This window comes from Giraffa tippelskirchi, chromosome 7 (assembly GCF_054371585.1).
Source record: "Giraffa tippelskirchi isolate mGirTip1 chromosome 7, T2T-mGirTip1v1.2.pri, whole genome shotgun sequence".
Taxonomy (NCBI): Eukaryota; Metazoa; Chordata; class Mammalia; order Artiodactyla; family Giraffidae; genus Giraffa; species Giraffa tippelskirchi.
The window spans coordinates 121183447-121198616 of record NC_137281.1 but is presented as its reverse complement, the minus strand read 5'-3'; the positions used below and the strand labels follow the sequence as shown (position 1 = coordinate 121198616).

Here is a 15170-nt window from a genome sequence, read left to right as displayed (position 1 = left end):
AGGGATCTTCCTGATCTAGGGATCGAACCTGGGTTTCCCACATTGCAGGCAGATTCCTTACTGTCTGAGCCACCAAGGAAGCCAGCTATCATGTATTAACTGGCACTATGTTAAGCATTTAATATGAACTTTACTATTTAATTCTTGCAACAATTCTATGGGGTAGTATAGTTATTTTTGAATCCTGTTTTACAGGTGAGATATCATGTGTAAATGGTCTAGTCATTTGCTCATGGTAATATACTAATATTAGTATACTAATATACACTGCATGTACAGTGACTTGTAGAGAGAAGGGATATTTATCTATCTACCTACCCATCATCTGTCTGTCAAGTTATTTGGATTTATATATCAAATATTAGGAGTCTATATGTGTATGTACACATACATATGCTATATATACATTCAAGAGCATAATATATACACATATTAATATACATTAAGAGAACATACATGGATACATGTGTATAAATTATATATGTATATATGTGTATATATACATATAAACACACAAAAATACATAGAGGGAGAGAAAGAGCACATACTAGTTACATGATCTGGGACTTTTAGATGTCTGTTTCTCATCTATAAAACAGGATTGTGTTACTTGGCTTACAGGATTGTTCTAAGGATTAGATTAAATGATGCAAGGTATGAAGCACAGATTACATAGTTAATAAATGGTAACCCAACACAATTGCACTCATCTCACACGCTAGTAAAGTAATGCTCAAAATTCTCCAAGCCAGGCTTCAGCAATATGTGAACCGTGAACTTCCAGATAGTCAAGCTGGTTTTAGAAAAGGCAGAGGAACCAGAGATCAAATTGCCAACCTCCGCTGGATCATCGAAAAAGCAAGAGAGTTCCAGAAAAATATCTATTTCTGCTTTATTGACTATGCCAAAGCCTTTGACTGTGTGGATCACAATACTGTGGAAAATTCTGAAAGAGATGGGACTACCAGGCCATCTGACCTGTCTCTTGAGAAACCTGTATGCAGGTCAGGAAGCAACAGTTAGAACTGGACATGGAACAACAGACTGGTTCCAAATAGGAAAAGGAGTACGTCAAGGCTGTATATTGTCACCCTGCTTATTTAACTTATATACAGAGTACACCATGAGAAACGCTGGGCTGGAAGAAACACAAGCTGGAATCAAGATTGCCGGGAGAAATATCAATAACCTCAGATATGCAGATGACAACACACTTATGGCAGAAAGTGAAGAAGAACTAAAGAGCCTCTTGATGAAAGTGAAAGAGGAGAGTGAAAAAGTTGGCTTAAAGCTCAACATTCAGAAAACTAAGATCATGGCATCTGATCCCATCACTTCATGGGAAATAGATGGGCAAACAGTGGAAACAGTGTCAGACTTTATTTTTTTGGGCTCCAAAATCACTGCTGATGGTGATTGCAGCCATGAAATTAAAAGACGCTTACTCCTTGGAAGGAAGGTTATGACCAACCTAGATAGCATATTTAAAAGCAGAGACATTACTTTGCCAACAAAGGTCCATCTAGTCAAGGCTATGGTTTTTCCGGTGGTCATGTATGGATGTGAGAGTTGGACGGTGAAGAAAGCTGAGCGCCGAAGAATTGAAGCTTTTGAGCTGTGGTGTTGGAGAAGACTCTTGAGAGTCCCTTGGACTGCAAGGAGATCCAACCAGCCCATCCTAAAGGAGATCAGTCCTGGGTGTTCATTGGAAGGACTGATGTTGAAGGTGAAACTCCAATACTTTGGCCACCTCATGCGAAGAGTTGACTCATTGGAAAAGACCCTAATGCTGGGAAGGATTGGGGGCAGGAGGAGAAGGGGACGACAGAGGATGAGATGGTTGGATGGCATCACCGACTCGATGGACATGGGTTTGGGTAAACTCCGGGAGTTGGTGATGGACAGGGAGGCCTGGCGTGCTACGATTCATGGGGTCGCAAAAAGCCAGACACGACTGAGCGACTGAACTGAACCTAACCTAAAAACAATTTTTAAAGAAATGACCTATCCAGGATGTCCTTAACAGTAGCTGTGGAATTTGTATGTCCATATGGATCAACCAGACCCGCACAGAAGAGAGTCCTTTCTCCACACAGAGCTGCCTTCTGTGATTGGGCTACTGCACCAGGCATCCCAGTATCTTTGTCTCCTCGATTTTCCTTTCCACGTTTAGTATCTCAAATTGGCTCTCCAGGAGACAGCTACCTCACCTCAGTACCTCTACTTATAATTCTGCCAGTTTGAAAAGTTCTCTCTGTTACATGGATGGACATTTCCCTTTTATTTATCAATATCATGGGAGGCCCAGGCCTGTCACTCTTTAGGAATAACTATTAGCTGGATATTAAATAACATCTTCCCTTCCATTTGGGGGACCTCCAATGAGTCAAACCTGGAAAAATCATTCAAAACGCGGCATGTACCTCCTGACCCCTTGAGCATGGCTTTCTCCTGCCACCCTAACTAAGCTTATCTAAAAAACTATAGTAGACAGAAGCTCACAGGACATAGTAGATACTGAAGTCGTCTGCAGGAAAAGACCGCTGTGAAGCCATTTCGTGAAACCACATTGGTCTTTCACTTCTATTTAGGAGCTGTGTCTAATCCTTTTAGCTTCATTTCTCCAAGCTTATTACTTGGTTCTTTCTGTTTCTAATAAGCAACTTGTATGTTCCTCTCTACTTTCAGTAGCTGCAAACTGATTTCATCTGTACTTCAGGTACATTCCAACTTGGATTTCCCATACATCATAATCCTTTACATTACACTTCAAGATTCTGCAGTGTTGCCATTCATACTGTTAACTTGGCTGCTTTAAAACTTTCAAAGGTTAGATTTCAGAGAATTTACAAAACATATGACCCCTTTTCCTCCGTCTTTCCAAGTGTTTATTGTATGTATATATTATACATTCTCACAAACACACATTCACAGAAGATTTGCCTCCACGTCAGTGGACACTATGGCAACCCTGCCCCCTTAGGGCACTCATCTACTTACCCAGTGACCATACCTCTTCTAGGCCTTTGAGGGACTGTTTCCCATGGTGGAAAGGGAGACAGCAGTTTTTGCTGCTTCCCCAAACATATAACATTAGGATAGACTAGAGTATTTCCCTTCATGGTCATCAACTAGAGTGCAAAAGAGGTTTACACCCACCCCCACACATCACACCAGTGCCACACAGGGCAAATAATGTGTTCATCATAGAAGAATTTATACGCTGAGAAATAGCAAAGCACACACGGTCTCCTGAGCTCTCGTTTTCTTCATAGAGAACCATGCATAAGAAAGAACTTCAGTAGAGAGGGAACCCCCTGCAAAGAACCCCCCACCCAACACTCGGTCTACAGGGCTAATATCAACCTGTTCTTCCTCTAAGCAAACTCAGAATCTGTAAGGAGTAGATAAAGAAAGAGCCATTAGGGCCAATTCAATTCCTTTTTTCTAAACTCTACATCAAGTAAAATGAATGAGATTACAGAAGGGGCTTCCCAGGTGGATCAGTGGTAAAGAACCCACATGCCAATTCAGTAGACACAAGAGATGGGGGTTTGATTCCTGGGTCAGGAAGATCCCCTGGAGGAGGAAATGGCAACTCACTCCAGTATTCTTGCCTGGGAAATCTGATGGACAGAGGAGCCTGGTGGTATACAGTCCATGGAGTTGCAAAGAGTTGGACACAACTGAGTGATTGAGCATCAGCATCAAGCACACAAATGGAAAAAGCTCTTCAAAAATGTCAATATCAGGAAAGAAAGAAGACTGACAACTATTTCAGACTAAAAAGAAACTAGAGAAACAAGACCAAATACTCAATCCTGAGTGGGATCCTGGATCAGGAAGAAAATTAGTATAAAAGGGTATTATTAGGACAATTGACAAAATCAGAATATGGATGACATATGAATAATTTTGTATTAATGTTCAATCTTCTGAATTTTATAACATTGTGTTCTGTTTATTAAAGAGAATGTCCTTGTTTTTAAGAAATACATGCTGAAAGATTAAGGGGTAAAGGGGCATGATTTAAGCAACTTGCTTTCAAATGGATCAGAAAAACACATACAGACATGGAAACATGATGAAAGAAGGGAAAAGGGAGTGATAAAGCAAATATGAAGCAAATGTAGCCCAATGCCTACAACTGGTGAATCAGTGAGGGTATACTATAGTTCAGTGTACTCTTCTTGCAATTCTTCTGTAAGTTTGAATTATCTCAAACTAAACAGTTACAAAATTAAGAATGTAGTAGATATACTTTTCATTTGGATTTATCTCCAAGATATATTACCGTTAAGTCAAAAAGCAAGATGCTTAAGAGTTGCCTGTAGTATATCCAAATGGTTATCTATCTATATAGATATTTCTACATTAATATATACCTTTACATTTATGTTCAGGCTACACAAAGACATTAAGAATACCTTAAGACATTAAGAATTCAGGCATCATTTATGATGCCTGAATAAGGGATCCTGGCAACTAGAGAGGCTAACTCTTGCAGTTATTTGAACTCTGCAGTCTATTTATAGATGAGTTTCTTGAAGTCACCACAGTGGTGGTTCTGGAGGACTTGAATGCTATCATCCTGCTCCTTTTGTAGATGAATTTCTCCCAAGACCTTGTTTCTCCTAATCAATGTAGTCTGGTTAAAATTTCATTTTATATTTGATACTGGAAGATAAAAACAAACTTCATATTCACATATTGATCTTGTATCCAGGAAGCTTTCTAAACTTTAGTATAATTTTTATTAATATATAGGTTATTTGGATTTTTTCCTTTCAATTCTTATGCATTTTATTTTTTATCTTTCAAACTAGCTAGCACCTCTCGTAAAATACTGAAAAAAAGTGAGATAGTAGGTATCCATAGCTCAATCCTGAACTGAGGAAAAGTATTAAATAATTCACCATTAAAATTAATACTTACTAAAGGCATAATCTGTTTTTTGAGAGTAGCAGTCATGAATGGATTGTGAGTATGATGAGGTTTTTCTGTATCTTTTGTGCTAATCATGAGATTCTATCTTCTTTATTCTGTTATGGTGGTTAATTATTGATGATGGTCATACATTAAACTCACTTTCTATTTCTCGGGCTTCCCTGGTGGCTCAGACAGTAAAGAATCTGCCTGCAATGTGGGAGACCTGGGTTCGATCCCTGGGTTGGGAAGATCCCCTGGAGAAGGGCATGACATTTCAGAAAAATCTATCTTATTTGTGATATAGTATCATCTTGATGAATTGCTAGGTTCTGTCTGCTAATCTTTTGTTCAAGATTTTTGTATCTATGTTCATTGAGTAAAATCACCTACAGATTAGTATTCTTTGCTATGTCCCTAATTGCCAAAAACTTAGTGGTTTAAAACAATATCTATTTATTATCTCCGTTTCTGTAGGTCGGAGTCCAGGCATGGCTTAGCTGGGATCACATATTGCATTTTGTTGTCAAGTCTCTTGAGGATCCTTCAACCTCAAACAGTTCTTATAAATCTCCTTGACTTTCGAGAATTTACACTTTTGAAGATTACTAGCCAGTTACTTTGAAGAATATCCCTCAATCTGGGTTTGTCTGATTTTCCTTATGATCAGATTCACTTCATGCATTTGTAACATACAAATATCACAGAAGTGATAACGTATTCTTACTGCCTCACATTAGATAATAGGTGCAACACAATTTTGATCTGTCCCAATACTGGCAATGTTAACTCTAAATTACTCAAATAAAGTGGGGCCTGCCAGTTTTCTCCATCATAGTTACTTTTCCTTTTTTTTTGGCTGCACTATGCAGCTTGTGGGATCTTAGGTCCCTGACCAGGGATTGAATCCGAACACTCAGCAGTTAAAGTGCAAAATCCTAACCACTGGACTATCAGGGAATTTCCAGTTATTTCTCCTTTATGTAATCAGTGTTTTATAGGGAAGACTTAAAACACTATAGGGGTTGCCAAATGGCGATTTTCTAATGCCATAATTCCAACTACATTCATCAGTTGGTCCTCTACTATAAAGAGAAGTTTTCTCTTTTCCTTATTTATTTTTAATTTAGAAAGTTTTCATCTTTGTGGACTCATAAATTTCTACTTTAAAATTCACTGGACTAGAATCTGTTATTGTCATCATTTATTTTTGATGTACAAAGAGTCTCAAGATTAGCCAGCAGGAGGCCCTTCAAAATGTTTTCTATACCCACTTGACTCTTTGAGCACCTTACTTTTTAACACAGCAAGATCTTCCACACTTACCTTGTACTATCTCTGTACCAGTCCTGAAGTCGGCCATTTTTCAGAGAGCCCTGGTTCCTGTTAGAAGAGAATAGTATTTAGAAACCAAGATCTGGGAGCTAGGTGTACTCATGCTACCGCAGTTATCACCGACTCCCATTATCCTCTCTGTTTCCTTATTTGATCAGCTTCCCTGCATGCAACTTATTTCCTGTTGCTGCTACTTCCCCCAATCTCCATCCCATTACACTATCCACAGACACCATCCTTACTTACTCTGCTTCTTTGACACCCAACGTCAAGTCACTGCTGCCCCACAATATGAAGCCTAACTAGATTGGCCTCAACTATGGCTTTTAGATCAAAGTGTGAATGAATAATGAAAGAAAAGAAAGTAAGCAGGCTTTCCCTGTTATTTTCTGCTTCTCATTTTGATGGATTACTTTTTGTGTGTGTCTCTTTTCTCAGATTGCTTTAAGTTCACTAAACTGCTACAGAAACATAAGTAATATAGCTTTTTAACCTGAGAATGAGGATTCAAGTGTGGGGGGTGGGATAAGGCTATCGGCAACTGTAGGAATGCCTTAGTGGATTTTCCAAGGAGAACAGTCTATAGAAAAGTGTGGGAGTAGAATTGTGACACACTTGGATAGACTGCAGGTGTTCCGACAGAGGCCAGTAATGCCCACTCACATTGTGTCACGCGAGGAGTCCAAAAAACACAGGTCTGTCCCGCAAATTGTGCCTTCCTTGTCCTTGCAAATGTCTGTGCCCACCTTGGGGTGAGGACATTCAAAGCAGATGTCTATACACATTCTCACACTACAGCCAGTTTAGACCCCTGTGCACAGCATCCATCCTCACTGTAGTCCAGGACAGGGATGGCCGCAGCCAGACCTCGGACACAGTTGAGTGTACAGAGCTGTCCCTTACAAGTGTGTGCATACACCCTGCCAAGTCCTTAAGTGGTCTGGGGAGTCTCCCTTCCCAGACTGAGAGCTACTGTTACATCAAGACATGAACCAAGCAAAGAAGAGTGAAAGGATGAATTACCTTTTTTTAAAACTTCCTCTTTTCTCCTCTCCCATTTTTCCTTTCTTCTAACTTCCTGGAAGCTGTACATTGTTTTTATGTTCTATGTTTCCTTTACATATTTCAACAAATATACAAGTAGCCCTTATTACCTTAATATATTTGGATCCAAGGTTTGAATACCAAGGGATACTGTATTACCCCAAACTATTTAGTTTTGAACCTGTGGATAGCTTGTAATGAGTTTGTGTGAAAACTTAGTATATCTAGTGTCTGAGATAATACAGTGAAAGTCAGGCTAGCAAGGGTTACTTGTACTTAAAATTATTTTTCAATGTCAAAAATTAAAATATATAACTTTACCCCAAAAGGTGAGATAAATATGCTTTACTACACCTTCCCCTGAATACTCTTTACATATTAAAAAAAATTTTTTCTAATTTACTTAAAAAGATTAAGTCACACATAAACATTTCTCAGCAAGTATTTAAATCTGTATACTTCATAACCTTTTGCTCACCTCTGTATCTTTTACTTCATGTCTTCCTATTTCAATCCTATATTTCATTTTTTAAATGAAGTGTAGCTGACATATTAATTTCAGGTATATAACACAGTGATTTGTTTTTGGCCACACTGAGCAGCTTGTGGGATCTTAAGTTTCCTACCCAGAACTGAACCAGGGACACGGCAGTGAAAGTTGCCAAGTCCTACCCACTGGACAGCCAGGGAATTCTGTGACCTGGTATTTTACAGATTATACTCTTATACAAAGTTATCATAAAATATTGGCTATATTCCCTGTGCTATTACATCCTTGTATCTTATTTTACATCTAATAGTTTGTACCTCTTAATTCCCTTAACCAGCCTTGCCCTTTCCTCCACCGCTCTCTCTTTTGGAAACCAACTGCTAGTTTGTTCTCTGTATGAGTCTGTTTTGTTATGTATTTTTATTTTTTTAGTCCACATGTAAGTGAAAACATGCCATATTTGTCTTTTTCTGACCAATTTCACTAAGAACAATACCTTCCAGGTCTAGCCATGTTGTTGCAAATGGCAAAATTTCATCCTTTTTATGGTTGAGTAATATTCCATTGTATCATGTCATTTCCAAATAGTGACAGTTTTATTTCTTCCCTTCCAATTTCAATGCCTTTTCTTTTCCTTGTTTGATTGCTATAGCAAAGACTTCCAATATCATGTTGAATAGAAATGCTGAGAGTAGGCATCCTTCTCTTGTTCTTGATCTTAGAGGATGTTATCTGTAGGTTTATCATAAATGGTTTTTATTACGTTGAAGTATGTTTCCTCTATGTCACCTTTGTTAAGAGTTTTAAATTATGAATGGATGTTGAATTTTGTCAAATTCTTTTTCTGCATCTATTGAGACGATCATGTGATTTTTAGTCTTGGTATTGTTAATGTGATATACCACAATGACTGACTTGTGGATATTGAACCATTCTTGTATCCCTGGAATAAATCTCACTTGATCATGATTGACGTATGATCCTTTTTGTGTACTGCTGAATTTCACTATTATTTTGTTGAGGATTTTTCCATTTCTGTTTATTAGGGATATTGGCCTGTAATTTTTTTGAAAGTGTCTTTTGTTTTGGTACCAGGGTAATGCTGGCCTCATAGAATAAGTTTGAAGTGTTCTCTACTCTGCAGTTTTTTTTGATAGTTTGAGAAAAGGTATTAATTACTCTGTAAATGTTTGGTAGAATTCCTCTGGTAAGCTCTCTAGTCCTGGACTTTTGTTAGAAGTTTTTTGGTTACTGATTCAATTTTAATACTAGAAACTGGTCTGTTCAAATTTTTTATATCCTTCTTGGTTTAGTCTTGGAAGATTGTATATTTTGAAAAGTTTATTCACTTTTTCCAGGCTGTCCAATTTGTTGGTATATAGCTATTAGTAGTATTCTCTTATGATTGTTTATATATCTGTGATATTGGTTGCATTAATAACTTCTTTTTCATTTCTAATTTTATTTGGGCCCTCATTTTTCTTAATGAGTCTGGCTAAAGGTTTATTGATTTTGCTTCTCAAAAATTCAGCTCTTGGTTTCATTAATTTTTTGCTATTTTATGTATTTCCATTCTGATATTTATTATTTCCTTCTTTCTGTTGAATTTGGGCTTTGCTTGTTCTAAATCATGTCGCTTATTTGAATTTTTTCTTATTTCTTTTTTGTATGTGAAGACATTTTATTATGATTTTACTATATATTAGTGATATACCCAATTGTGGGCTTCCCCGGTAGCTCAGGGGAAAAGAATCTGCCTGCAATGCAGGAGACCTAGGTTTGATCCTTGGGTCGGGAAGATCCCCCAGAGGAGGAGGGCAACCCACTTCAGCATTCTTGCCTGGAGAATCCCATGGAGAGAGGAGCTTGGCTGGCTACAGTCAACAGGGTTCCAAAGAGTTGGACACAACTGAAGCGACTGAGCACACACACACACATGCATACCCAATTGTATTTTCTCAAATGGCAAATGAGATTAAGGATAACATTTCCCTTTGGATCCTGAAAACCTCAGTATCATCTGTCTTTTGGAGGATTAGTTTTCCTACAACGTCTATGATTCTGTCCACGAGGATACCAATGGTGCTTAGTAGTAAAGGACATTTTGCTAAGTTGTTCTATCATGGGTCCTTGCTCAAAGTGTTCCCTTTTTTCTTCTAATTTGGTTTTCATCACTAGATCGTGTGTTTCTTCATTATTATATATAGGATCTGGCTGAGGCATAGGTTTTGTGTGTTCATATGGGATGTCCATGGAAGGGTGACAGCATACTATTATCCTACCATCAGATGTCACAGCAAGCTCTATACTTTGTAATTATAGTCACCTGGCAGAGAAGACTATGTAGACTTATGACAAACACAATATAAGGTTCCATTTTGAACTGGAAAATAATGTTTCAAGCTAGTTCTGCTCGACATTGCCCATTTTACTGCTGCCATTGCCATGGAATCAAGATGCTTGTCAGGTGATATGAAATGATTTGAAGAGAAACTGTTTTTAAAATCTGATTCTTGACTACTGCTCACCACAAGCCCGCCATCTTGCCTCTGAGATTTTTCTTATGTCTTAAGCCTGTATCAATATAACCTTCCTTCTTAGAACAGCTTTTGCTGCTTCCTATAGATTTTGGAAAGTTGTTTTTTTATTTTAATTTGTCTCAAGATATTTGTTTTCCCCTTCAATTTCTTCATCAACCCATTGGCTTCCTTCTTTTTGGGGGACAAGTTGTTTAGTCTCTGTATGCTTTTCCATTTTTCCTTCTCTTGATTTCTATTATTATACTGTTGTAACTGGAAAAGAATCTTGATATAGTTTCAGTCTTCTTAAATTTACTGCTAATTGTTTTATGGCCTAACATGTAATCTACTCTGGAGAAAGTTCCATGTGTACTTGAAAATAAGGCATATTCTACTGTTTTGGGGTGGAATACCTTGTAGGTATCTATTCAGTTTTTCTGTTCTAACATGTCATTTAAGGCCAATCTTTCCTTATTGATTTTTTGACTGAATGATTTATCCATTGATGTAAGTCAGGTGATAAAGTCCCCTGCTGCTACTGCTAAGTCGCTTCAGTCGTGTCCGACTCTGTGCGACCCCATAGACGGTAGCTCACCAGGCTCCCCCGTCCCTGGGATTCTCCAGGCAAGAATACTGGAGTGGGTTGCCATTTCCTTCTCCAATGCATGAAAGTGAAAAGTGAAAGTGAAGTCGCTCAGTCGTGTCCGACTCCTAGCGACCCCATGGACTGCAGCCTACCAGGCTCCTCTGTCCATGGGATTTTCCAGGCAAGAGTACTGGAGTGGGGTGCCATTGCCTTCTCCGATAAAGTCCCCTACTACTACTGTATTACTGTCAATTTCTTTCTTGGTATCTGTTAATATTTGCTTTACATACCTAGATGCTACTATATTAAGTGCAGACAGGTGAACATTTACAAATTAATAGCCTCTTCTTGTATTGACCTCTTTATCTTTTATTCTAGAAAATAGACCTTGTTTTAAAGTCTAATTTGAGTACTGCTACCCTAGCTTTTCTTCTTCCCATTTGCATGGAACATTCTTTCCGTATCTTCATTTTCAGTCTGTTTTTGGCTCTGAAGTGAGTTTTTTGTAGGCAGCATACACATGGGTCTTGTTCGGCATTTTTAAAATCCGATCAACCACTCTGTGTCTTTTGGAGTGTTTAGTCCATTTAAAGTGATTATTGATAGATAAGTATTTATTGCCATTTTGTTACTTTTCTGGTTATTTTTGTAGTTCTTTTTTTTTAGTCTCTTCTTTGTGGTTTAATGATTTTTATTGTTATGTTTAGCTTCCTCTTTTTAATTTTCACATATGTATTTTAGATTTTTGATCTGTGCCTATCATGAATTTTATATATACTGATCTATACCTACTTTTTTTAAAGTAAGTCATTTCAGTTCAAAACATTTAAAAATTCACTCGCCGTCACACTTTGTTTTCCATGTCATATTTTACATCTTTATGTCTATCCATTTACTGTTTATTGTGCTGTGCTGTGCTTTGTTGTTTCCCACTCCTTGTAACTCCATGGACTATAGCCTTGCCAGGCTCCTCTATCCAGGGGATTCTCCAGGCAAGAATACTGGAGTGGGTTGCCATGCCCTCATCCAGGGGATCTTCCCAACCCAGGGATCAAACTCTGGTCTCCCACATTGCAGGTGGATTCTTTTACTGTCTGAGCTACCAGAGAAGCCCACTTTATTGTAGTTACAGTTGATTTTACAGTTTTGTGTTTTAATCTTCATATCAGCTTATTTCATTGGCAGATCCACTGCCTTTACTGTTATTTGCCAGAGATTTTTCCTTTCATGTATTTTACTTCTTCTTATAGCCTTTTTTCTCTTAAAGAATAATACCCTGTTAACATTTCTTATAAGGCCAGTTTAGTGATGATGAACTCACTGTTTTTGATTGTCAGGGATATTCTCTCCAAATCTGAATGATAATTTTGCTGGGTAGAGTATCCTAGGTTGTAGGCTATTTCCTTTCACCACTTTAAATATATCATGCTACTCTCTTCTGGTCTGCAATGTTTCTGCTGAAGTATCAGTTGATAGCCTTACTGGGGATACCTCAGATGTGGCTCTTTTTCTCTTGCTGCCTTTAACATTCTCTTTAATTCCTGCTATCCTTAGTTATGGTATTTCTTGATATCTCTTTGGGTTCATCTTGTTTGGGACTGTCTGTGTTTACTGGACCTGGGTATCTTGGGTTTCGGAAGTTTTCAGTCATAATTTCATGAAATACATTTTCTGGCCCTTCCTCTCTCATTTCTCCTTCTGAGATCCCTATAATGTGAATGTTAGCACACTTGATGTTGTCCCAGAAGTCCCTTTAATTATCATTAAATTTTTATTTTTCTGTTCTGATTGGGTGATTCCCACTGTTCTATATAATTTCCAGGTCACTTGTGCATTTTTCTGTATCAGCTAATCTGCTATTAATGACTTTCAGTATATACTTTTCATTTCAGCTATTTATTCTTCAGTTCTGACTGGTTCATTCTTTTATGTTCTAAGTCTCTTTTGAAGCTCTTAGTTCCTCGAGTTCAGTTCAGTTCAGTCGCTCAGTTGTGTCTGACTCTTTGAGACCCCACGGACTGCAGCACACCAGGCTTCCCTGTCCATCACCAAACCCAGAGCCTACTCAAACTCACGTCCATTCCGTCGGTGATGCCATCCAACCATCTCATCCTCTGTTCAATGAGCATTTTAATGACCATTTCTTTATACTCTTTATCAGGTAAATTACTTACTTTCATTTCATTAGTTTTTTCCCCCTGAGGTTTTATTTTGCTCTTTTGTTCGGAACATATTCCTTTGAATTCTCTTTTTGTTTTTCTCTGTCTCTATGAAATCAAATGTTACCTATCCCAGTCTTCATGGTGTACCCTTTGTGGGAGTAGCCCTATGCAGTGTGTGTGCACAGTTGCTTTAGTTGGAGAGCTGGACATGAAGTGAACAGGTGCCACAAGTTCTCCTGGGGTGTATCAGCAATTGCCTCCTTGGGGGATGTAGGGTTGGGGCAGGAGGGGCTAGATTCAGAGCCAGTTGCAAGCAATGGCTTCTCCCTAGTTCAGTGGTAGTTGCTGCCATTATGTGGGCAAGTCCATGACCCAAGGAGCCCTGAGGGACCTGGGCTTCTCCTAGGAGCAATGGCAGTCTGCCAGGGTGGGGGGAGGGGGCATGGCCCGGACTTGAGGGGAAATGTGGAACACTTCAAAATTTGTGTCATCCTTGGGCAGGGGCCATGCCCTATATCATTCCAACTCTAGAATATGCACTGCTGCAGCAAGAATTAGACCTTATTTTTCTGATTTTATCCTTAATATTTTCCAAGAAAACTGTACATTTTCTGAGAATGCCATTAAATAGCTTGGTTCAAACTCTTCCCTTTGTCTTCATATTGCTTTTTGTCTCCCAAATACTATAGGACAGGTGAAAAAATTCTTATGTCAATCTGATGTTTTTTTCCTTTGTATACTTATTTTTGCTTCTTACTTGCAAAATAACCAAAATGCAATTAATTATGTAGTTTTCTCACTTATTTCCTCTCTTCTAATCTTTTAATCTGGAATGCTTATTAGTCACTATATCTCATTCACTAATCTAGAAGGTATTTATTGTAAATCTACTTTGTGCCAGTCGCTATGCTGGGTATTTAATAGTGAAGAAAATACACATCTCACTTTCATGTAGTTCACCATCTATTAACTACTTATATTTATTCTCTGCGGCTCCAACTCTTCCCACAGAACAGTTATTCTGACTTCTGTACACCTGTACTAGTATATGAGCAAGCACTTTTATGGTTACTTTACTTGAATTTTCTTGATGTTTTAGTTTTACATTTGTTTTCTGACAACCTTTTTTTTTTTTCCTACTCTCACTCTTAAAAAGTCTTAAAGGGTAACCTAAAATGCTTCAAATGTTAAGAGATGAATATGGAAAAAACTTACACATTTTGAGCACATTATACACATATACATGTCTTTTAAGCATGTGCTGTTATTTTGACTACACTAACAAAAGTATCTGCAAGATAGTAAGTTCCTTTATACAGAAAAAAAAATCACTCTCAGGATGTTCTTGATTCTCCATCAAACCCTCTTCTCTTTCTTGGAACTTCTAAGAAAAAAGGTTAGCATGAACAGATCTATTATTTGAGTACTTTTGTTTGCTGAGTACATGGCTTTCCCGGGTGGCTCAGGTAAAGAATCTGCCTGCCAATACAGGAAATGCAGGTTCGGTCCCTGGGTTGGAAGATCCCCTGGAGAAAGAAACAGCAACTCCAGTCTTCTTGCCTGGTGAACCCCATGGAGCCTGGTTTGCTACAGTCCTTGGGGTTGCAGAATTAGACATGACTTACTGACTGACCAGCAGTAGCAGTAACTCACCGAATCTTTACAATATGGGACAAACACTGTCAGAGAGGCTTGCTCAATCAGTTGGTTAATCATGAAGTAAGTGACAGAACAAGAATCCAAGTCTATCCAGCTTCATTTTGCGTGCATACACAGTAGCTCCAGAATTGAAAGGGATGTTGTAGGATATATCACTACTTCCTTTTTATAGCCAGAGAATATCCTTTTAGATATATCATATTTTATTAATCCATTCATCTAATGGACATGTGTGTTGTTTCCACTTTTTGGCTATTATCAGTAACTGCTATGAACATCCATGTACAAGGCTTTGTGTAGATACTTCCATTTCTATTGAGTAAAAACATACACCAAAGATGAAAACTGCCTTGTCATATGAGCTGTATTTCTATTGTTGTAAGTTCTTTACACAAGTCCTGTATCAGATACATTACTTGCAAAATTTTTCTCCCACCGTATGAGTTGCC

General features: G+C 38.1%; 2 protein-coding genes and 1 pseudogene across 8 annotated transcripts in view; 1 reads left to right on the top strand and 2 right to left on the bottom strand.

The window, feature by feature from the left end:
* Positions 1-15170, top strand: part of USP8 (ubiquitin specific peptidase 8) — a 92354-nt gene that overhangs the window by 67729 nt on the left and 9455 nt on the right. The window lies entirely within an intron of this gene.
* The window catches only part of USP50 (ubiquitin specific peptidase 50), a 40437-nt gene that overhangs the window by 20054 nt on the left and 5213 nt on the right, over positions 1-15170 (bottom strand). For 4 of the 6 annotated variants that reach the window (XM_081508308.1, XM_081508311.1, XM_081508312.1 and 1 more), the window contains exon 1: positions 2503-2717. In XM_081508308.1, the coding sequence (XP_081364434.1) occupies positions 2503-2570 (68 nt within the window). In that variant the 5' untranslated portion in view covers positions 2571-2717. Of the gene's footprint in view, positions 1-2502; positions 2718-6252; positions 6310-8291; positions 8528-15170 lie in introns of those variants that run through there. The other 2 variants (XM_081508310.1, XM_081508307.1) reach the window with 1 other exon arrangement.
* LOC145513097 (large ribosomal subunit protein mL42 pseudogene) lies at positions 9732-10313 on the bottom strand (annotated as a pseudogene).